Source organism: Balaenoptera borealis, assembly GCF_965194805.1.
Source record: "Balaenoptera borealis genome assembly, chromosome: 4".
NCBI classification, from domain to species: domain Eukaryota; kingdom Metazoa; phylum Chordata; class Mammalia; order Artiodactyla; family Balaenopteridae; genus Balaenoptera; species Balaenoptera borealis.
Window position 1 is genome coordinate 112,836,747 of NC_138861.1, and position 24,172 is coordinate 112,860,918.

Sequence of the window (24,172 nt, forward strand, 5' to 3'; positions counted from 1 at the left end):
CATAGGCGGATGGGATGGCTTAAGGGTTATCATTATCCCCATTTTATGGACGCTGAAACTGGGGTTCAGAGATGTAAAGTGAGCTGCCTCAGGTCATGCAGATGGACTGAGGAGGAGCTGGGGTGGGTACCAGGTCCTCCAGCACAGCTGCCTCCTCACCTGCCCAACGGCTGCTCTCTTGCAGGACCACGCACCCTGGATCCCTTACCTGAGTATCGTGTGCATTCTGGCCATTATCGCCGCCTTCTGCAGCGGGCCAGGTAAGGCGCCGCTCCTTCCTCACATGCCAGCCCAGGGACTCATGGCACCACCAGGGTGGGGTGTTCTTATTGTACGGATAGAGAGCTCAGGGTCTGGGGAGGGGCAAGGGCCACTGGGAGTGGAGGGGGAGGGGAGGGTCCCCATCGATTTAAATGCAGTGACCGCCTTGGTTTCCATCCAACCAATTGTAGGTAACAGGCTCACTCGAAGATGCATAGACGGTAACATACAACAGCACAGCAACCATTAACAGCTGCGAGAGCTGTGAGCCAGATTCACTAGTTTGGGATGAATCGAAGATACTCAAGTTACAGTCTGTGCCCACAGAGAAGCTACAGTTTAGTATGGAAGGTATAATGATAGTTATAATAATAATGGTAACGTCTAAAATTTATTCATCACTGATTATGTACTATACTTGGCCAAGCACTTGATGTGTGTTAACTCATTTAAGGCTCGTGACCGCTCTAGAGAAGCCAGATGGGAAGGTACTTGCACAGAGCGAGCAGCGATGGAATTGCCCACCCCCCAGGCCCTAACCACCACCTTACACTGTACCTGCCTGAGTGTGGAGTCTGGAGTACTCTGAGCCTCAGTTTACCCACGACCCACCTTCAGCCCCAGCTCTGCCATTTCCCTAGTGGGCAAGTCCTCTGCTCTCCTAGGGCCTCAGTTTCCTCATCTCTCCAATGGCCAGGGGAGGTGGGACTGAGGGCCCTGCCACCCCCAGCTGGGGGTCTGTGTCCCACAGGGGCCCAGTCAGAGGCTGCGCTGGGGCTGGGAAGATGGTGCGGGGCAGGTCTGAGGACTGTACAGATCTCTCCAGGAAGCACTGCTGTGGTTCTCATTTGTTTTGGTTTTTGTGTTGATGAAAACACCAAGTTTCTATCAGAACAAATGGACCCAAATTTCTCTCTCTCCCTCTGCACTGCTGATTTTCATGGGCCGTCATGTTCCGAAGCCTGTCACATTTGTCCCCAGCCACGACAACAGAAGGTTGTAATGAGATGGTGGAGAGGGCCGTGGAATGACTGAGGGAGGGCGTCAGGCACGCACACCTGTGTGCACACGCATACACGTGCACGCACACACACATACACACACTGTGCTGTGATGATGAGATGGCCAGAGGAAGAAGGCACCTTCCGGGGGGGCAGCTAATGACAGGAGGACAAACAAGGAGCCCACGTTGCAGTTAAAGGAGATTCAAGGAGGGAATGTGCTCAGTCCCACGGGGTCTCCGCACCACCAGCTCCACGGGCAGCAGTCACGTCGGTACCCCTGGAGGTGGGTGGCCAGCGGCCCTGTGCAAGGCCTGGGGACACTGGGGAGGAAGCCCAGGGGGACAGTCTCTGCTCTCACGGAGCTCATAGGCTGGTGTGGCCATCTTACCGGGGATGTCACCTGCCCAGTGAGGCCTGTCCTGACCACCTAGTATACATGCACAAACACGTACACACTCACATGTATACACACACACACGTACACACACACGTGCCCACACATGTATACACAAACACATACACATACAAGTATACAAAAACACATACACACATACAATACACACAAGGATACACATACACACATGCACACACATACACATGTGCACACACATGCTATAGTGACACACATACACATGCATACTCTTGATCACATCATCCTGGTTTACTTCCTTCACAGCATCTTTCACTGGCTCATCTCCGTACTGTATCCTCATCTGTTTAATACAGGGATTGGCAATCTTTTTGTGCTAAGGGCAAGACAGTAAAGATTTTACAGGCCACACAGCTTCCGTGGCCACTCTGCAGTTCTGCAATGGTAGTGTAAACACAGCCACAGACAGTGAGTAAATGAAGGCTGACATGGCTGTGTTCCAAGAAAACTTTATTCACAGGAGCAGGTGGTGGGCTGGATGTGGCCTGTGGGCTGTAGTCTGCTGATGCCTGGCTTAATGTGTCTCCCCCCCAGCTAGAAAATAAGCTCCGTGAAAGGGCCTTGTGTGTGGTTCATTATCTTCTCCTGAGAACCCTTCTAAGAGGGAGACAAGGGAGAGCACCCCAAAAGTGATTTGGTTAAACCCAGAGGCAGTGGCTTAGGTCTTCCCTGGCCCCATCGTGCTCCTGGCCCAGTCCTGGCCTCCCTCATAAAGGCGTTCGGGCGTTAACCTCTCTTGATCACGCTGGATGTCTGAACACACGTCATCCCTGCTCTGCACAGTAGTCTTGATATTAGGATTAATTGCTCCCATTTACAAATGACGAAACTGAAACCCAGAGAGGTTACAATGTCCCCTAACATGAACCAGCTGGTAAGTGCTGGAGTCAAGATTTGAACCAGGTCTTTAAAAACCTGTGCTCTCTCTACTCCATTGCAAAGAATAAGAATTCACAGCCATGCACTGCTCTGAGCTTTTCCAGCACATTCCCTCTGTCCCCTGCTCTAGTCCTCACACCAGTTCTCTGATAATAATAACATTTATTGAGCACTTACTATGCTCCAGACCCTGTTCTAATGCTTTCTCATAAACATACGCTGAGAATATAAGATAACACAGAGTCAGACTGTCAAAAGAAAATCACAACAATCAGAGATTTTACTCAGAATCAAACTTTACTAATAATTCTCAGGTCATCGTAAGACCCAGGTGAAGTCTGAAGCCATCAGCACAGCTCCCCAGATTCTTCCTTGCATGTTAGAGTGCACTCTGGCCCAGATTAAACTTGTGAGGTCTCTGAATAAAACATGCAGGGCAACACTTACATACAGGAGCTATTTTATTCATGAAGCATCTTCATTTTATACTTTGATAATTACACAGCTGACACTGACATCTTCCAGTGTTCTATACCCATAGCTATACATTCCATTCTAAATAGACCAGGTGTAGCCTCCTAAAAGCATTTTGTACATAAGGACTCTCTTATCTTTCTGCTAGAAAATACCATTATGAGGTTGGCTTAGCAAGTTTACAAACAGAATAGACCAGGTCATTTCTTTTTCTTTCTTTCCTCTCTTCCTAGCCCAGTTGATAGAAGATGAATTACAGGTAAGCTGCAAAACCTTTCCTTCCCCAACTAATTTTATTCCCATTTTATAGATGAAAAAAAGCCAAAGATCATATTAATTAAGTCATTTTCCCCAAGTCACACAGCTAAGAGACAAGTGCTAGATTGGAATCTACACCATCTTGTTCTAGGACCTGCAGTCTTAACTCTGATCTATGCATGTGGTCAGTACTCATTGGCTGTTTGCTAAAAGGTACGTGGAGTTAGGCCCATTTTGAGATTGACTTGCAAGACTGACACAAAGAATTTGGGATAAGAGGGGAAGCTTCTGTTTTTATCTTCTTAGGATGGGTCTACTCTGGATCATTGTGAATCAGTCCTGTTTGTGTCTACACAGAAAGGTATAATTTTGCCATTCGTATCTAGTTGTCAGATGTCTGTGGCTGAAGATGAAATCAGAGCATTTTGATTTTCATGGTTTCCAGCTGTTCTTGCTTCAAATATCATCTGTACACAGAGGTCAGGAGCAGTCTTTCTTCTTTGTCTCTTGAACTCAGATACCTAAATCACAGCTCTTCGTGTTGAAACAAAGGCCATGCTGACACACACAGAGCTTTACAATGAACTGAGGCAGAACAGAGAATTGGGATGATTTCAGAGCTGGCAGGGGACCTCAGAGATCTTTTGGCAGATGAGGAGCTGTGTCCAGGAGCTGGGATGAATTAGAACTAAAGCATCCCAAGTTCATGAAAGAACAGAAAGGTTTTCAGTCCAGTTATTCATTGGAAGTTCAAGTCTTATCTATAGTTTCCCTGCCAGGAAGTCCTCCAACCATGAGTTGATTGCTTCCATTGATGGGGAACTCACTACCTTACAAAACAAACAATGCTGTGGTCCAGGGTCAGGGAGCTATGGCCTGTGAGCCAAATCTGGCCCATGGCCTGTTTTGTATGACCCACAAGCAAAGAATGGCTTTTACATTTTAAAAGGAAAACAAGAAGAATGCGTGACAGAGACCACATGCAGTGGCCTAAAAAGCCTAATATATTTCCTATCTGACCTTTTTCAGAAAAAGTTCGCTGTTCCCTCTAGAGTCCCTCAATTCTGAGATTTGGAAGAAGGGAGAATGAGGTAGCTTATGAGGGAGGGAAAGACTAATTTCCATACAGCAGGAAAAGCCAGCGAAAATGCCAGAATGTAAAAGGAAGTTAATGGCAAAGGAACAACAAATAACCCAGCAGGGCCAGAGCAGTGGTCCTCAAACATTGCTAAATCACCTGGCAAGCTTCTAAAAGTCCTGATGGCCAGGCTGCATCCACAGCCAACCAAACCCTAATCTGGAGGTGGGACCTAGGCCAAACTTGGAAATCCCTGGGCTAGAGACGCCTTTTCCAACCTCGTCTGAAAGCATTACAATCACCTGGGTGGCTTGAGAACTACAGTGAACGCTGATTCAGGCCTCACCTGACGCTGGCTCAGTTGGATCTCCGGGGTAGAGCCAGGCAAGAACCGCTGTCCCAGCGTGGGGCGGGGTGGGGGGGTGCGTTGGAGCGGGGTGTACAGCACAGGACAAGTCAGAGATGTGCTGGAAGCAGGTCCAGGGAAGCCAGGGCGGTGCGTTAAGATTTGCCATTTTATCCTGAGCTCCGGAGAGGTCCATTGGGGTGATTTTTAAGATTTGCAGTGAGAAGAGTGGATCTGGGAGGCGGATGGATGGAAAAAAATCAGAGGCGAAGCTGCAAGCCAGGGGCCGGGTGGGAAACACAGGCGGCAGGAAGTGAGGACCAGACGAGGGCAGTGGGCCTGGGCAATGCCAGCCGGCAGGGACCCCATGGACGGGGGCCCTGTGCTGAATGCAGGCCGCTGAGGGAAAGCTCCACATTTCAGGGTGGGATGTGAGCACTTTTCGGGTTTTTTCCGATAACAGCTCTTCTCCCAGGAAGAACAGTGAGTGCTGACATGGTCTCTCAGTGGACGGGTTGGCCTTCTTCTCTGTCCTCTTACACAAAGATACTAAATTGAACTCATCCACAAACCTGCCTGAAGTGCTTACCTGACCCAAATCACAAAGCTTTGGCTTCTGTGCTTTTTCCCAAACCCTCTCCCTTCTTGCGATGATGTTGGTTCCCCTTGCAGTGTTTGCAAACACTGCTTTTTTGTGATTGCGACCATATTGCATGCTGAGTTTCCAGCATTTTAGATTCTGAGCTCTCCATCAGTGTCAGGGAGGCTCCCTAAGGAAGGTCCATCTGCCCCCCTGATCTCAGATCAGCTGCTGGTCCCTACCCTGTGCTCCCCAAACCCCCCATGTTCACCGAGCCGCTGGGCCTCACCCACTCCAGCTACTGTACCCCGAGACTGACCAGGGCTTAGAAACTTCACTTGGATTCACATTGACAGCACACAGCTTAAGCCCCTGGGGAAATTACCTGTCCAAGGGGAACTGCCATTGGGATTGTGAGATCATCTTGCATCCTCCGAAGTGTACATGAAGGAACAGATTCCAGGGGGAGCCACCTTGGGAAAGCGTGGCTTGGAGCCGATAAGAGATAAACGGCCAAGGGCCTCCCCAGGGAGGCCACCCCTCCATGATTAAATGAAAAGAATATTCTTCCCAGGAGAGAAGCTGTAAGTTTGCCTGAGGCAGCTTCTGTGGTTAGCAGATCCATTGAAGGAGACTTGACAGGGAGTTGAAATTAGGTGAAGAGAAAGAAAGAAAACAAGAAAGGCAGTTTCCTGCTAAATATTTTATGTGTGCACGTGACGCCAAGGCAGTGGCAGAGAAACCTAATAAATGAGGCACAGGATAAAAGAGCTTTATCTCTGAGGGAAAGGAGATCATCCCCAGAGCATGTAAATTACAGTTTGAAAAATCTTATTACCCACTGACTCTCTGCCTGGCACTAAGTTCAGCCCTCTAAGGGCAGTTTATGAGCCGATGGGGAGGACGGATACACCCTGGTCTACACAACAAGATGGAGTTTGATCACTGCTTTGACGAAGGAGCACATTAGGATCTGAGCCTTCCAAAGGCTGGAGCAGTCCTGATGGGAGAGATGCCAAGTGCCCAGGGAGCACATGCTTGGCTTGAAAAGGGGACACCTCTATCTATCACACTGATGTAATCTGGAAAGAGTGCCCACGTGTAGTAACCTTTGCAGGGACCATCAGGATCTCTGCCCTGCCCACCCCTCTCCCCCTACCCCACCCCACTGTCCCTGCTTTACAGCCACGTGGAGCTGCATGCAGCTGCCCCACTGTCACCCCTGCTTACATGATTTTACAAATCTGTCCCCCCACCTAGAACTCCACCCTTACACATTGTCAACTAAAAAAAAAATGCACGTGAGAGTTGTGAGTTAAGTTTTATTTGGGGCAAAATGAGGACTATAGCCCGGGAGACAGCATTTTAGATAGCTCTGAGAGACCACTCCGAAGACGTTGGGGGAAGGTCAGTATATATGCGATTTTGGTGAAGGGGGAGTACATGCAATCAGCACACATTTTTGCAGAAGGTTGCTGCTAGTCACGAGGAGCAGACGTCACCGTGAAAAGTTTTAGTGCTTTTCTAGATACGAGGAGATGCAAGAATTGGGCTCATAAATTCTTCACCTGAAAATACCTAACTATCTGAAGACCTGTTCTGCCAGTTCTTCCCAGAGCACAGAGGGCCTCATTCCTGATCTCTACCCTGAACTCCTTTCAGGGGGTGTTGAAGGTCAGCGGCTGCAGCGGCTCATGATTTGATCCTTGTAGAGGTAGATGGCAGGTGCCAATTTGTAGTTGGCCCCATCCATTTGAGGAATGGCTTCTCATCTTTAAAAAGTCAGCTCACACTGTCCCTTGAACCTTTCTTAGAACTAGACAGCCCCTCCTCTGTGCTCTTTCAGCCCCCAGATTTGCTGCTGGTTTCACCCTCTCCACCCCATATTACAATGGCCGAGGCTGCTCAGTTTCCTCTAATATCTGGGAATGTTTCAAAAGCAGAGAACTTGTTTCCATCACTTCTGTATTCCAGGCACCAAACACAGAGCCTGGCAACTGGTCAGCACTCAACGTATGATTGTATTTCTCATGCATTCATTCAGCACTCACGCATGGAGACCCTACTGTGTTTTCCAACACCACTTCTGACACCAAATGTGTCATTTTCCCCACACCCATCCTCCAATTCTCTAACACCAGCTGGGTGTCCAACAATTCAATTCAGTTCTGACACTCCCTACCCAGAGGGAGTACACACCCCACAAATTAAGGGTTCAGTCCCACAAGCCTTCCCCCATTTCAGGCACCAGCTGCAATTGGGGTCCCCAGGTGACTGCATTTCTGCCCAGCGACTACAGTACAGGGGTTCCCAAGACCCATCCCCTGAAGTTCAATACTTGTTAGAACGACCCCCAGAACTCACAGACATGCTCTACTCATGACTACAGCTTACTCTGAAGAGATGCACAGGGCAAGGTATGGGGGAGTGGGTGTGGAGCTTCCGTGCCCTGTCGAGTGCACCCCCTTCCCAGCCCCTCCATGAGTTCACCAACCTGCAAACTCCCCACCCCATTGTTTAGGAGTTTCTGTAGAGCTTTCATTACGTAGGCATGGTCGAGTCAATCATTGGCAAACCTCCAGCCCTTCACCCCTCCCTGGGCATTGGGGGGTTGAGTTCCAACTGTGTAAGCAAGGCCAGCTTCTCCCTGAAACCATCTAAGGGCCCATGTGAGTCACCTTGTTGGCATAAACTCAGGTGTGTTGGAAAGGGGCTCATTAGGAAAAACAAGATACTCCTGTCACTCAGGAAATTCCAAGGGTTTTAAGATCTCCATGTCCTGTACCAGGAACTGAGCTCTGTGCCGGGAACCAGGGGAAAAGACCAAATATATATTTCTTATTATACCACAGTGCAGGCTCTGGGCCAGGGTTGGAGGTAAAGAGTGAACGAGACAGACAGCTTCCCTGCCACCACAGAGGAGGAGACGCATCGCGTACAAATGACTTGCCCAAGGTCACACAGCGAGTGTGGCAGATCTGAGATTCAGACTGAGGCAGTAACACTCCAGAGCCCACTCTCCCCACCAAGAACCCTGCCTGGCATGGTTTTGTAGCCCATGCTCCCGTGGGCCTGAGTCCTGGAAGTCAAGGGAAGGCCCTCAAATATCCCATCCAGGACATCGATCTGTCTGTCGACTGAAAAAAAATGCACAACCTATAAGTTGAGAATTATGTTTTATTCGGCAGACAAAGCTGAGGACTTAAGCCCGGGACACAGCATCTCAGCTAGCTCTAAGGGACTGCTCGGAAGAGGCAAGGGGGAGCCAGGATATACAGGGGTTTTGCGACAAAGACCAGGTAGTTGGAACATCACAAGATGACTGTTCATTAAAGAAAACCAGACATCTCAAGGATGTTAAGGAATTTAGTGCTTTTCTATGTATGGGAAGATGCAAGAGTCTGGGCTCATTGAAATCTTTCCTTCGATCTGCACCTTAGCTCCCTAGAGACAGTATCCTGTACTTCCCCATCCTGAGTCCCCTCAGGGTGCACCGTGTGGGGCTGGCTGCATTGGCTGAGGGCTTGGCAGTGGACAGCCTGTTTGTCTCCATCCTGAGTTTCCTCAGGGCTCACTGTCGGGGGCAGCTGCAGCGGCTCGATGGTTGCAACATCCTTTGTTTGCTGGTATGGCAGGCAACCTTCTTCATTCACAATAGTTAGATGTCCACCTCGAGCATTTTACCCTCTGTGGCCTTGACACTGTGGAGCCCTTGAGGCACCGGCCACGGGCGTCCCCTGAGGGTGGGGGAGGGGCTGGAGCGCCACGTGCTCAGCCGCTGGCCAAGGTTGCCCCCCACCCCAGGGGGACCCTCCCACAGACACTGTGGGGAGTGCCAGCCAGGCTCTCAGAACTGAACTTTGAGGGTCCACTCTGATGGGAGCTCGGTGAGACCCAGAAAGGGGAGAGGCCGAGCCCCGCAGACCAAGCAGCCCAGAGCCCATCCAGCCCCAGGGCGGGGGGACTAGATGGGAGAAGAGCCAAAGGAAATAGAGTCCAAACCACACACTTGCTCGACATGAACTGAATGCCAGCCCCGCACCCACCCTGTCTAGGGAGAAGGAGATGGAAAACATCCCGCTCCTGCCCTGGAGGAGCCCACGAGAGACAGACCTGGAAATGGATGATCGTTGTTCAGCGGATTTACCAGAGGGCAGAAGAGGGAAGAAAGGAGAGGGAACCAGGGGATGTCAAACAACCAATATTTGTGCAAATGTTGCCTGGACATTATCCCTTTTAACTCTCTCAAGTCTGCAAGGTTGGATCCATTATCTCACTGCTGGCAGGGGTGGGTGGAGTCCAGAGTCAGCCCCAGCTATGTCTGCCTCTGAACCCCATGCCATGGGGCAGGTGCTACACCAGGCCCGGCGGGGACAGTTCCGTCCCTCAGGGGATGCTGCCCCAGGAGGGAGCTCGGTCAGCAGACAACAAGGCTCCAGCTTGGAATAGATGTTCCCCAAGCCATGAGCCTAGTACAGTGCCTGGCAGGTATAGGTGCCCAGACATGTCTGTTTGTTGAATGAATGAATGAATGAATGAATAGATGAGATAATAACTCTACCCATGACCTTGGCCTCTACCCATGACCTTGGCCTCCACTCAACTGCATTAAGTAGCTCAGAGTTTAGGTGGGGGTCAAATCAGATGATTCATTTCCCCGAAGAAGTTAGGAAACTATGTGCAAAGCAGAGTAATGAGTAAATCAATTGCTAACTTTCTTGAGCAAGCAGAAATGATTGGGTGGAAAACATCAGTATATATATATTAAAATGATTAAAGCTATAAATCAAGAGATTTAGCCTGACAGCAAATCAGTATATGGTCTTAATTTTTGAAAAACTGTTTAATGACAATAAATGGGAATGTCTCACAAATCCAGGCTTAAAAAAAAAAAAAAATTGGCAGTCATTGCTCAGGACACATCTGTATCTGTAAAAGGAATTTATACAGAAGGTGAGAATTCGCCCCATTGCTGGTATGAATTCTTAGCAGTTTTCATCCAGAGCAGGAGACCCAACCACTGCACCATTACCACATGGGATCTGAGGAGAGCACTTATGAGACGACCTTTCTAAAATTACCCTGTAAACTCTCAACTATTGTATAAACTTGAAATTAGGTCAAGGCCCAGCACGAAGGTACTGACAGCTGGTATTTTAAAGGGAATTGCACAAGTGGCCTATTTCCAAGGGTGAAGCAGGGTCAAAGGGTTCAATAGAAAAGATGGAGACACCTGAGAAATAGGGACAGAGGGAGGTGCCACCATCCCCTCAAGCCTGAACAGGCATGGGGGAGACTAATTTTAATTAATCTTAATTTCTCCCTAGTAAGAGAAATTAAATACTAAGAAATAAGATTGTGCCAGGTAAGACTGAGGTTGGCAGCTCCACAAACCATTGTGATGTTTAACATTTTTTTGCCACCCCTCCGCCCCAAGAACTAATTTTCATCCCAGTTGAGAATGCATGATGTAGGTAAACATATGGATTTGTTAAAGTCAATCCAAGCTGTACCTTCATCCCTAGGAGCGTGAAGAGGAATGAGAAACGTCCCAACCAGGAGCTTGGAGCCCAGGTTAGAGGCAGTTTCCAAGTAAAGAAAAAGAAGAGGAAGTAACTGACTATCATTGGGGAAGGGGACTGGATTGACAGTTGAGGCTCAGAGAGGTTAAGTGCTTTACCAAAAGTCACACAACTAATGAGCAGGGGAGCCAGGATTCCAGTTCAGGTTAGTGTGACTCCAGAGCCTGAGTTCTTAAGCTCTACAGTAGACTACCAAGATAATGCAGGACCCGGGCACTGTGTAAGCACAAGGAGATAGTTACCTGGACAAGTGGGGGGTCAGGTTACCTGGCGGGGGTAAAGTTAAACTGCTTTCTGAATGTTGAGCTGAAGCGAGCAGAGTTATCAAGCATGGGTTTTCAGATTGTGCACTCCCGCAGTGCCATGTCTAAAGATGCATCATCCCCATGTTAGACGGAGAATATATGCTGTCTCTGACATCAGCCCACAGGCAAACACAGTCATACACATACTCGGGAAAGCATGCCCACACACTGGTTCACACATATACATACATAAACACACGTGTGTGTACCCCTCTCTGCAGATGTCCCCCGAGGCTCCTTTCTTACCCACTCTCAGAGGCCTGACTCCTATCCCTTGCCAGATTCCAAATCTGGCCTGGATGCCCGACTTCAGGGAGGTGGGGAGGGGGGGAGCATCGGTGGGCCCTGGCCTCCTGGGTGGGGTGAGCAGACAGTGTGACATGCACGGGCACCAGACAGAGTTGTTGCCTGCCAGGTGTCTGGAGAGCTTCCCCGACTAAGCTGAGCTGGGCCACAGTGTGTGATTGTTCAGGTCATCCAGAAACATACTAATTTATGAATTTTTTTTTTTTTTTTGAGGAAGGGCCACATTTTCTGGTTTACAACAGTGTCGTTTGAGCTAGCAATGGCCCTGCAGTTGGCTGGCTGAAAAGAAAAGGAAGAACTTCTGGGCAGAGGACAGAAGTCAGAGAGCAGGGTGTGCTGATGGACTCAAAGGATACAGAGTGTCCAGGAGGAGAGAGTTGAGCGGAGTGGTGGTGCTGCAGGGAAGGTCCAGACACAAGGAAAGCAATGTCAGATTGTCATTGCCCTCGCAGGCTGAAATACTACATTTTGTCCTCCTTGAAGTAGGCAACCACTGAAGATCTTCAGGCTAAAATGTGACATTATCAGACTGGTGTTTAAAAAGTCTATAGTGTGGGGACTAATTGGAAGTAAAATATGGAAGATGGGAGAGGCTTAGTAGAAGTGAATTTAGGGGTCATTAAGGAATTTGTATCAGTGAGCTATCACTGTATAACGAATAATCCCAAAACCTAGTGCATTAAACAATAACCAGCTATTGTTGCTCCCAGGTCCATGGGTTGCCATGATAGTTTGCTACACTGGCCCAGGCTTTTCTGATATCCACGCATGTCTGCCTTTGGCTGGCAGATTGGCTGGATTCCAGTTAGTCTGAGGTGGCCTCAACCACTGTTTGTAATCAAGAGGGGTCACTTGATGTCTGTCACCACCCAGGAGGCTAGTCCAGCTCATTTACATGATGGTAGCAAAATTGCAAGAGAAGAAACGTGCAAAACCTCCCAAGATCCAGGCTTGACCTCACTTCTGCTGCATTCTCTTGGCCAAAATAAGTCACAAATCCAGCCCAGAACCAAGGGGTGGAGAAAAAGCCTTTACCTCTCCTGGGACAGTCTACAAAGTACTGGGGCCATTCTGCAATCTCCCCAGAAGTTGTAACCATAGAATAGGAAAGGGATGACAATTATGGACTCTCATTTTAGGAAGAAATATAAGTCATTCATTCATTTACCCGTTTCATGAGTAATTATTGAGTGCAAACTGTGGAAAAGCCATCCTTCAAATCCTGGAGATACAGTGGTGAACCACACATACACACACACAGTCCCTGCCTTTGGGGAGCTTACTTTAAGCAACAGTCAGAGGTCAGGGTCTCCGCTGGAAATGTATGACACACTCCACTGGGATAATTTGAAAAGACAAATTGCAGTGGTGATGGCAGGCTACAGGGAAATGTCAAAGACCCTAATTATTTTTAAGGTCTCAGCATATGACACGCGCGTCCACCCCTCCACCTATTACTGGCTATGTAAGAAGCAATTTACTGAAAGTTAATTCATCACAAGTCAACTCACTGAATGGTTAAATTGCTGAAAGCCATATCATAGAGAAAAACAATTTGCTGAATTTATCTTTTTTTAATGATGTTATCATATTTTTTAAACTATCTCTCAAGAATGTAGGGAATTTTGTATGGAACACAGCAATTTTAACACCTTTCATCGATTTCTGTGTTGTTCTTCATTTGGCTGCATAAGTGAATTTGGAAAATTTTTCCCTTTTTTTAAATTTAGTTCCCTGTTGTTGTAGCTGAACGCTACTGGGCAAGAGAAGGCACAGTTGAGCCACATAAAATATGTTTGTATCCACAGTAAGAATATATATCTTCCTCCCTCTTCAAATCCATTTTATTCCAAAGACTCATACACACAACAAGTAACAGGGTTTGGATAGCAAGAGATGTGTCAGCACATTTATCTTAATTTATTTGATTCCTGTGTTTGGAAAACAGGAGTTCGGATAGCAAAGGTGCAGAGAGCAAGGGATACCTGCACATCTGTAGATGAGGTTTCTCTTGTTCACGTATTCTTATTCACGAATGGATTTTACATGTTTGTCTTTTGGTGACTTGACCTTGAGCCGACCATGTGCCCTTCATCAGTCACTTGTCCGAGCCTAATTTCTGGCCAGGTCAAGGAGATACCGTACTCTACCGCCCCAGAGCCCCAGGGAAACCCCAGGGAAGTTGCGGGACTCAAGAAAGATGCTCAGTGGATGCTCCTGGGATCTCACTACAACCTTGTCAAAATCTGCATCGATTTTGGCAAGTTCTTGTTCCTCTGGGTCTCAGTTTCCCCATCAGTGAAATGTGGGGCTGAGCCAGATTAGGGGCTCTCCAGCTGGGTGGCTGTGTTTCAGAACCCCCTGCTATGGTCAAATGTTCCTCCCCATCCCCTGTCCAGGCCGCTGGGTAGGCAACAGGACTGGCATTTTAACACATTTTCTAGAAGATTACTGAGCAGCCAGTCCAGCCCAAACCATTCCCTGCTTGTGGAAGCTTTCAGGCTTAGTGACCAACTCCAGGGCTGCCCAAAGACCCACACCCAGGTGGCTGGCCAGACTGACCACTGGCCCCTCACTTCTCCTGCACAGACCCCCAGGGCAATGGGAAAAGTCATATGACCATGATGACAGTGTGAACAATCGAGTATTTAGCCAGCATTTTAGCTTCTGTGCTGAGTATTTCACTCAAGTGATCTCACCCAACTCTCACACCAGCCCTAAGGGGCAGAGCATCTTATTCCCATTTTGACCATGAGGAGGCTGAGCCTCCAAGAGGTTATGACTCTTATAGGTCATACGTGCAGATGCTCCTGACGTCAGTGGGCGGCAATGTTTGTGCTCTTTTCTACTGTAGTTCGGTGAATATTGACCCCCCCCCCGAAGATTCATGTCCATTCGGAACCTCAGAATGTGTCCTTGTTTAGAAATAAGGTCTTTGCAGATGTTATTAGTTAAGGATCTCAAGATAAAATCATCCTGGACTCAGGGTGGGCCTTAAATCCAATGTCTAGTGGCCTTATAAGACGAGGAGAGAACACAGAGAGACACACAGAGGGCGATAGGAAGATGGAAGCAGAGATTGGAGTGATGTGGCTACAGGCCAAGGAGCACCAAGGAGTGTCAGTTACACCAGAAGTTAAGAGAAAGGCATGGACGCTTCCTCCCTCACAGCCTCCAGAGAAAACCAACCCTGCCAACACCTCGATTTCAGACTTCTAGCCTCCAGAAGAGGAGAAATAAATGTCTGTTGTTTTTAGTCACCAAGTTTGCAGTGATTTGTTAGAACAGCCCTAGGAAACTAGCCAAGAGGTTGGCAGGAAAATATTTCCTTATCCCCAGAGAGCTGTTGATGTGGGGCCAATGGGCTTTGGAAATGACAGATTTCCATCATCTAACCATCCTCATTCCCATCATCATTAATACCAGACAGATGGCTGGCAAGCTGCTCGCCAAGCTTACAGTGGGCATTCTGCTTATTCAAGAAGACCAAGGGGAGCTTTTAAAACTAATATCATCTTCCTTAAGGGGAGCACCTGTTCAGAGCTAGGTACCACATTCATCCTGATCCTCAGGGCATCCTGCCAAGGAAACACCCTATTCCTGACAGACATACCTGGGCTCCTGGAGCCCGCCTTGTCCACGTCACGCGGGCATAGGCGGTGTAGGATTTGAACCCACGTCTACCTGACTCTGACGTCACCTTTCCTGCCATACTCTCTCCTGTTTTTCCAAACACTTAGCTTTCCTCTTTATCTCTTTTCCACAGCCTAAGGCAGAGTTAATTAGTGAGCTTATCTCCTGCAATGTTAATTTGGAATTATGACAGTGCTCTGTACGACTGTCTGCCAAGTCCTCCCTGGAAAGGATGGTTCCTCGGAAGCAATCCCAAGCAAACGCTGTTCTGAGAGTGAATTTGAGCCCTCCAAGGTTTCAGGGCAGAAGCCTGGATTTGCAGCCAAAGTGTGGAAAGTTTTGAAAACTCTGGTTCTGCAGCCCTGGAGTCAGTGACACCCGCCGGGCTTCTAGGCTTCCCTGTGGTTCCCCCAGCAGCCATCTTCCTCCTGGCTGGGATGGAGCAATCCTGGGACCGGGCAGGGGAACCTGTCACTTAGTTGTTCCTTGCAGCCGCTAAGATGGTGAGAGCATGATTCTCTGTCCGGGTTATTAGTGTCCCATGGCTGCTGGACCAAAGTGCCACAAACTGATGGCTTTAACAACAGAAAGCTAGTCTCTCACAGTCTGGAGGCCAGATGTCCAGAACCAAGGTGTCAGGAGAGCTGAGCTCCTCTAGAGGCTCAGGGGAGAATCTGTCCACGCCTCTCGCCTAGCTCCTGGTGGCTGCCAGCATTCCTTGGCTTGTAGCCGCATCACTCCAATCTCTGCCCCATCTTCATGTTGCCTCCTTCTCTGTGTCTGCCCCCAAATCCTTCCACCCTTCTCTTATAAAGGGTGCGTGTGATTGCATGTAGAACCCACAGCGATAATCCAGGATAAGCGCCTCGTCTCAAGACCCTTAACTTAATCATCCTTTTTGCCGCATAAAGTAGCATTCACACACTCGGGGGGTTAGGAGATGGGGTATGTACGTGGAGGGCCTCTCCCCGCTCCTCGGTTCACTGCTCTGCAGCAGCGCCCCCCCACCCACCGCCACTCAGCTCCACCCTCCTTCTCTCCTGTCTCACCCATTTCTAACCTCACAGTGGGTGAAGGGGCTCAACAGCCGTGAACCAACGCTTGTTGGCCTTCCTCGCGCAGGCAGTGACCTGGCAGCTAGCTGCCTAGGGAATTTCCACCTCTGTTGTGTCTTGGTTCTGAGTCCAAATGAAGCTTCTGTGTTAACCTCCTGTTACGCATGTAACGTGAATGTTAAGTAGACACAATGTGGTTACAAGGCAAGGAGCGGTCACCTCCGTTAAAGAGGGTCAGGGAGGCATAAAAAGGAACACATGCAGAGTCTGGATCTTGAGGAGTTAATAGGAAGTAGTTCTTGGGGGCAAGGTGGGGTGGGGCAGGGGCTGTGTCAGTGTCCTGTGGCTGCCGTTACCAACCACCACTAACCTGGTGGTTTAGAATAACATACATTTATTCTCCATGGTTCTGGGGTCCAGAAGTCTGAAACCACTTTCACTGGGACAGAGTCAAGGTATCTGCAGGGCTGGTTCCTTCTGCTCTGGGGGCATATGTTTTCTGGTCTTTTCCCACCTAGAGGCCGCCCACGTGCCTTGGCTTGTGGCCCCTTCCTCAATCTTCAAAGCCAACAGGGTAGCACCTTCTCTCCTCTCTGAACTCTCTGAACTCCTGCCTCTCTTTTATAAGGACCCTGCGATTCCACTGGGCCCATCTGGATTGGGTAGGGTAATCCAGAATAATCTCCCCATCTCAAGATCCTAACTTAATCACACCTGCAACATCTCTTCTGTCCTATAGGTAACATTCACAGGTTCTGGGGATTAGGACGTAGACGTCTTTGTGAGGGCAGGGGGTGCTGGTTAGGGACATTCCAGGTAGTAATAGCATTTCCTAAGACCAAAATGCATAAGAAAGTGGGATATATTTTGAAAATGGCAAGTAGTCCAGGTGGCTGGTGGCATCATGGGGGAGCAGTGAGTATTGGCAGAGGGGCTAAGAGGTAGGCAGGCCCAGATCAGACCCTGCCTTGTATACTCAACTTCTATAATGAGTGTATTAGTTTGCTTGGGCCGCCATAACAAAGTCCTACAAACCAGGCAGCTTAAACAACAGAAATGTGTTGTCTCACAATTCTAGAAGTAGGAAGTCCAAGATCAAGATGTCAACAGAGTTGGTTTCTTCTGCAGCCTCTCTCATTGGCTTGTGGATGGCCCTCTTCTCACTGTGACCTCACGTGGCCTTCCTTCTGCGTGTGTCTGTGCCTTAATCTCTTCTTATAAGATTGGGTTAGGACTCACCCACATGACCCCACTTAATCTTAAAGGCCCCATTTCCAAATGCAGTCACATTCTGAGGTATTGGAGGTTAGGATTTCAATACATGAATTTTGGAGGGGACACAATTCAGCCCATAACAGTAATTTAAAATGAAGGTCCTAGAACAAGAAACATCCATGGTTCAGGTACTAATTCTTCCTCTTACTGATGGTGTGGCTTGGGGCAAGTTGCTTAACCTCTCTGGGCCTCATCTGAAAACTAGAGATAACAATAGTATCCACCTCACTGGGCCGCTGTAAGGATTAAATCCATCCATTTATTCAGTGGATAATTACTGATGGCAGCCATGTTCCAGGCGCTCCTTTAGGTGCTGGGGATACAATAACGAAGAGACAAAACACCTGTCACCATGGAATGTTTATTATAGTGAGACGTTGTATGTTGTACTGGGAAACAATATAAAACAACATGAAAATTCACTTATAAAGTATATTGGACTGGAATAAGCACTATGGAGAAAATTCGAGCAGGAGAGGTGGCCAGGAAACATCTATGGGAAGGTATTGCAACTTGATACAGTGTTGTTAGGGAAGGCCCTGGTGGCAAGGTGATAACTGAGCAAAAGTGTGAAACCATGAGGGAATGAGACATCCAGAGAGCTGGAGGAAGAGCACACTGAGCAGATGTAACAGCCAGTGCAAAGGCCCTGGGGTAGGAGCATGTTTGATCTGTTTGAGGAACAGCGAGGAGGCCAACGAGGCCAGGGGAATAAGTGAATGAAAAACGGCAGGAGCTGGGTGGGATTGAAGGGTTGAGGATGGAGGGCGAGGAAACAACAGATCGTGGACAGCTCCATAGGCCATTCTAAGGGCCTCGGGCTTTTTCTTTGGGGGAGATGACAACCCTCTGGGGATTGGGGGTTGAAGAGAAACAGTGTCTGAGCTCCATTTTAAAAGGATCATTTGACTGCTGTGTTAAAACAGCCTGTAGGAGGTCAAGGTAGGAGCTGGGAAACTAGTTGGGAGGTTTTTACAATCATGCACAAGCTGTGTGGACTCTTTGTCTCTTGGTAAGGAAGCGTTCCAAGCCCAAGGCTCACGCTTCTGCAGCCTAGTGGAGGTTGAAAGGTTCCATGCAAGGGACCACCTTTTCCAACACCATCATCATCATCATGACCACCACCACCACCATCACCATCATCACCATGACCACCACCACCATCATCATCACCATGACCACCACCACCATCACCATCATCATCACCATGACCACCACCACCATCATCATCACCACTACCACCACCATCATCAACATCAACATCATCATCATCATCACCAATACCATTTACTGAGCACCTATTATAGGCCAGGCACAGTGCTAACTACATTACCTGCATTATCTCCTTTAATAAGAAACTCAAGAGTTAATTGAGAAAGAAAGAGAGGGCTTCTCCTTCCTTTGCCTCTGCTCACATCAGAAACCCAGGTGGATGCGGAGACTGCAGGCTGGGACGGGCGGTGGAAACAGGTCATGAAGGAAATACCACATCCACCTTCATTTCCTCTTTCACAGTTTTAATGACCAAACTCTCATGGGGGTCAAGAGGATTGGCATTAACCTTGTTTTAATTTGTATATTTCCAAATGAAATACAATTACATGACAATGATCGCTTCTCTGAAGTATCGAAAATAACAGCTAAAATGGAAAGGTGGCCCATCACATTCACACACTGCCTGCTGTTTTTCTGGTAATCTGAGAGAAGGCAAGATTCACGCTGATAAAAGTACTTGAAGGATTTCTGTTCATCTCCCCCTATTAGGAGCATTCAGAGGAGATTTTAGGGACCCAAAATTGACTCTTAAGGAGTAAAAGATGATGTTTCCCAAAGAGGCACCATGATGAGGGGAAGGACCCTGGGCTCTGAGTCCCACCCAGCATGGTTTGAATCCGCCCACGACCACCAGTGTGGCCTTGGCCTCTTCTTACTCTCTCTTGCAACAGTTTGCCAGCACATAAAATGGGTCCTGGGTGTTGTGAGGATTAAAGGCACAACGTACATGAAGCAAGTGTAGATGGGGCCCATGTGCCGGCACATAGAACACATTCGTTGGGTGTGTGCCAGCGCTTGGAGGGCGTTCACTTCGTGCTGGCCGCCCCTCCCTTCTCCCAGCGCCTGCTTTAGGAGAAGTAGCGGTGATCAGATTCTTATCACCATATTCCTGGATGTGCCATTTTGCTTGACACCCCGGGTGTCTACTCCCGGCTTCCTTCCCCAGTTCTCAGGCTGTCAGTGACCTGAGCCAGGGAGCATGAAGGCCACCCCAGCTCCCTCCACGGCTGAGGACAGGGAAGGGACAAAATAGTTCTCTGTTTCTGCTATCTGTAAATGAGGGCCTCCTCTGTGCCCAACTGTGTCCCAGATGTTGGGATAAATAAGCATCTGGAACAGCCCATGGAGCTTATGCTTCTTAGGGAGGCAGTATATGAAGTGAAGCCAGGTCATCATAAGTCCCATGGGGAGTGGGGAGCAATATAAGGGAATAAAGGGTGACAGACAGAAAGGGGGTGCAATTTAACTGAGGTCGTCAGGAAGGGCCTCTCTGAGCAGGTCAAGTATGAACAAAGATCTCCTCAAAGTTACTAATTGAGCCTTGCAGACACCTAAAGGGAAACTCTCCCAGGCAGAGGCAATAACTGAGGCAAGAGCCTGCGTGGCATGTTCTAGAACAGTGCCGCCCAAAGACATACAATTCAAGCCACCTATGTAATTTTAAATTTTCTAGTAGCGACGCTGAAAGAGTAAAAAGGAAACAAGTAAAGTTACTCTTATTAACATATCGTGTTTGGCTCCATATATTCAAAGCATTATCATTTCAGCATGTAATCACTGTATAGAAGGTGTTGATGGGGTATTTTAAATTTCTTTCTTTTCATAGTAAGTCTTTGAAATTGTCAGTGTGTGTTTTACACTTACAGCACATCTTAGTTCAGACTTGGCTACGTTTCAAGGGTTCCATAACTGCGTGAGGCTAGGGGCTACCATGTCAGACAGTGCAGTTCTAGAAAGAGCAAGGAGGCGTGAACAAACAGGGTAGAGGTGACGAGACATGAAGTCAGGAGTAGGAAGGAGCCCGGCCCACAGTGGGGATTAGTTTAGCTGTTGGATTCCAAGCGCAGTCAGTGGGGAACTATTGTAGGGTCTACTCAGAGGGCTGACAATCTGATTTCTACTTCCAATGCTCACTTTGGATGCCGTGTGGATAACAGATTGGAGGCGGTGTCCCAAATATCCTCAGAGAGCCACTCTGAGGTGAGTTTTTCACTAATAAGAGTAGCAACAGTAGTAGTTGTTGTAGTAACACAGCACCAATAATAATAATTAAGGTTTTAGAGGTTACCAGCCACTTTCACACTCATCACCCTATTGGGTCAGTGTCCCCATCTTCCAGATAAAAAAACTGGGGCTCAGAGAGGCAGTAATTGGCCCTACGCACCACTGTTAGTGTCAGAACAAGGTCTAGGGCTGTGTCCTTGTACCACAATTCCCCCTCACCCCCTCCTGAATCCCTGGCTGGAGGCAGAGGGGTCCCAGGTGAGGCACTGGTCGTGCCTTTCATCCGGGAGCCATAAGCTTTGAAATGCTCTGTTTGCTAAGACGGCAAATCATGGGCCCTGGGACCAGATCTCTGCAAACCAGCACTACTGCAGGGACCTTGGGCTGCCTCATCCATCCAGGGGTGGCAGATCTTCAAAACCCATCAAGCGTGGAACCAGCTCCCACACATTCTTGTCTCTTCTGTCCAGAAAAGCGTAGGAAACTCACCCTGGGCACATGGCACAAAGGGAGAGGCACGGGCTTGAGGTCAGATCACCCCTTCGACTACTGTGACATCCTTGGAAAGTCACTTAGCTTCCCTAAGCTGCGTTTCCTCATTTGCAAAATAAAACAAGTAGCCTTCACCTTGCTCTGCAAGAAGGATAGCTTAGTAATGCGCAGGGTGCCGGGCACACAGAAGGTGCTTGGTGAGCTGTAATTTCCTTCCTTGCCTCCCTTCCTTTATGAAGGCAGATTTCAATACATTCTGTAACAACACAAATTATAAATTGAGTTCTAGAAAGATGATAAATGGTCTGATAGAAATTTGGTTTCTTCACAAGCCCCCCGCCCCCGCCCCAGGTGATTGAACACATGGTAACTTAACGCCATCATGTGACTTGCTGGAGAAAATTCTAGGCAGGTTTCTCAATCTCAGCACTGCTGGTATTTGGGGCCGGATGATCCTGTGTTCTGGGGGTGATCCTGTGCACTGTACCATGTTGAGCAGGGTCCCTGACCTCTACTTACAACGGCCAGTAGCATCTCTTTTCAGTTGTGATAACCGAAAGTGGCGCAAAAATGTCCCCTGGGCAGAATCACCCCTGGTTGAGAACCACTGTCATAACTGGGTGTTTTGGAATAAGCGCTGGCTCAAGATTCACATCCACTTGGCTCCATCTCTTGCTGTGCGATTTGGGGCAAGCCTCTCTCTCTCTCTCTTCCTCTCTCTTTCTCTCTCTGTCTCAACCTCCCGCCCGCACCCCGCCCGTTCTCTTCCTCATTTACCCACCTCTTATTCTCACCAAAAGCCTATGTGATTATTATCCATTTTACAGATGAAGAAACTGAGGCACAGAGAGAGACAATGGGCTCACCCAGGGCTACACAGCCAGTAACAGGCAAGCCAGCTTTCAAATCAAGGCAGTTCAGCTTCCTAATCCACACTGTTCGTCACACTATGCTCCCTGCCTCTGAAATGCACACGAGACGGTGGGCTAGGAGATTTCAATGAGACATACCACCTACCGTGTCTGAACTGGCCCTGGCACATAGTCAATGCTCAATAAACACTAGTTCCCTCCTCACTAAATTGATTTCAATCAAGAAGATCTTTAGGGTCCCACATGCCATGGTTGCATCTCAAAGTGTTTGCACTGAAATAGGAAAAAAGCTTAAAATCTCCTGGCAATCATTTTCTTATGTTAAGATATTACACCTGGAGGTGTTTGACTCAGTATTAGGGGAAGGAACCCTGAAACAGCAAGGGACGACTCAAATGCTGATGCCCACATACTCAGAAGAGGCAGGAGCAGTGGGTCTTCAAACCATCTCTTTGCTTTAAGCCGAGATCTTTCTAAGGCACCAGTGTCTGCATGAATAGAGTACCTTTTAGAGTCTGCATTAGTTTCCTATTGCTGTTGTAATAAATTATCACAATCTCAGTGAATGAAAACAACACTAGTTTATTATCTTACAAGTCTGAGCCCCAAAGTCTAAAATGAGTCTGCAGAGCACCCTTCCTTCTGGAAGCTCTGGGGGGAGAATTTATTTCTTGCCTTTTCCAGCCTCTCAAGGCCGCCTGCATCCCTTTCCTCACGGTCTCTTCCTCCACCTTCAAACCTCTGCTTCTGTCATAACATCTCTTTTTCTGACTTTGACCCTCTTGCCTCCCTCTTTTAAGGACTCTTGTTTTAAGGACATTGAGCCCACCTTGACCAGGCAAGATAATTTCCCCATCTCAAGATTCTTAATTCCATCTGCAAAGTCCCTTGGCCATTTAAGGTAACATTTTCACAGGTTCTGGGGATTAGGATGTGGACTTCTTTGGGGGGACATCATTCCCCCTATCACAGCATCCTTTATGCTCCAAGTTTGCATGAGGGGAAAAAAAAAAACGGGAATATGAAATGGAATTTCCTCTATATTATGTTTCCCACGAGCAGCTTCATGTAGCCGGAAAACTATGGGCTTCATCCTCTTCCAGCCTTGTGCCTGAAGGCCGGGACCCCACTTACCAGCTGTGTGACCTTGGTCAGGTTAGCTCAGCTCTCTGATTCGGTCCTGTCTGTAATATGAGGATATGTATATGTAATATGAGGGTAATGCATACAAGAAAGCTATGGTCTGAGTGTAAAAGAAATCTTTGCCAAGTGCCTAATAACATTCCAACTCACAGAAAACCCTCAAGAAATGGGTGCTGTTACAAGGTTTCCTAAGCCACAGGTCAGCTTCCTGCGCTTAAGAAAACTGCCCCTGATGGGTGGCATCTTTTCAGCAGAAGCCGGTCCCCTGCGGCGCTCTGCAATTCTGGAGGCCAAGCTTTGGAGACCTGAGAGTCTTCACTAAATCCAACAAGCCTTCGGGAAGAGAACTGCTTCTGAGAGGACATCGAACCGCACAGGTCAGGGGGTTATTTTTCTAAGACAGTGGCACCTCTAATGGTAAATCTCACCCACATGTAGTCCCATTTCTCAGACCCAGTCGGGAAGAGCTGATGCATGTCCGTGTACTGCCTCACCCCTGAGGTGTGGCCCTGTGTGCATCCAGCTGTTTTCTTTGAGTAAAATATGGGTGAAAATAGAAAATCAAGCTCGTGAGAATTAGGTCTTAAAAGGGCCTGCAGGGGCTTTCTTTATAAGGAAACTCATGCATGCGCTTTAGCGCATGGATTTTCTGAAACCTACATTGGTGGTTTACAGTACATTTTTTGCTCTTTTATCTGTTCTCAGTTATGTTCCCAATTAATTCATTCAACAAAATATTTTGAACACGTACTATGTGCCAGGTACTGTGTTCCGTACTGAGGATGCAGAAACAGAGACATTTTCCGTCTCTGTGGAGTTCATCATCTAATTAAGATAGACAATCAAATAATTGTAGCCTAAAATAATTATACATAATTATAAATTATAAAATAATTATAAATAATTATAAATAATTATAA

At 48.0% G+C, this 24,172-nt stretch overlaps 1 protein-coding gene across 3 annotated transcripts in view; it reads left to right on the top strand.

The window, feature by feature from the left end:
* The window catches only part of SLC2A9 (solute carrier family 2 member 9), a 290,277-nt gene that overhangs the window by 228,104 nt on the left and 38,001 nt on the right, over positions 1-24,172 (top strand). For all 3 annotated transcript variants that reach the window (XM_082389500.1, XM_082389502.1, XM_082389501.1), the window contains one exon: positions 185-260. In XM_082389500.1, the coding sequence (XP_082245626.1) occupies positions 185-260 (76 nt within the window). The remainder of the gene's footprint in view (positions 1-184; positions 261-24,172) is intronic.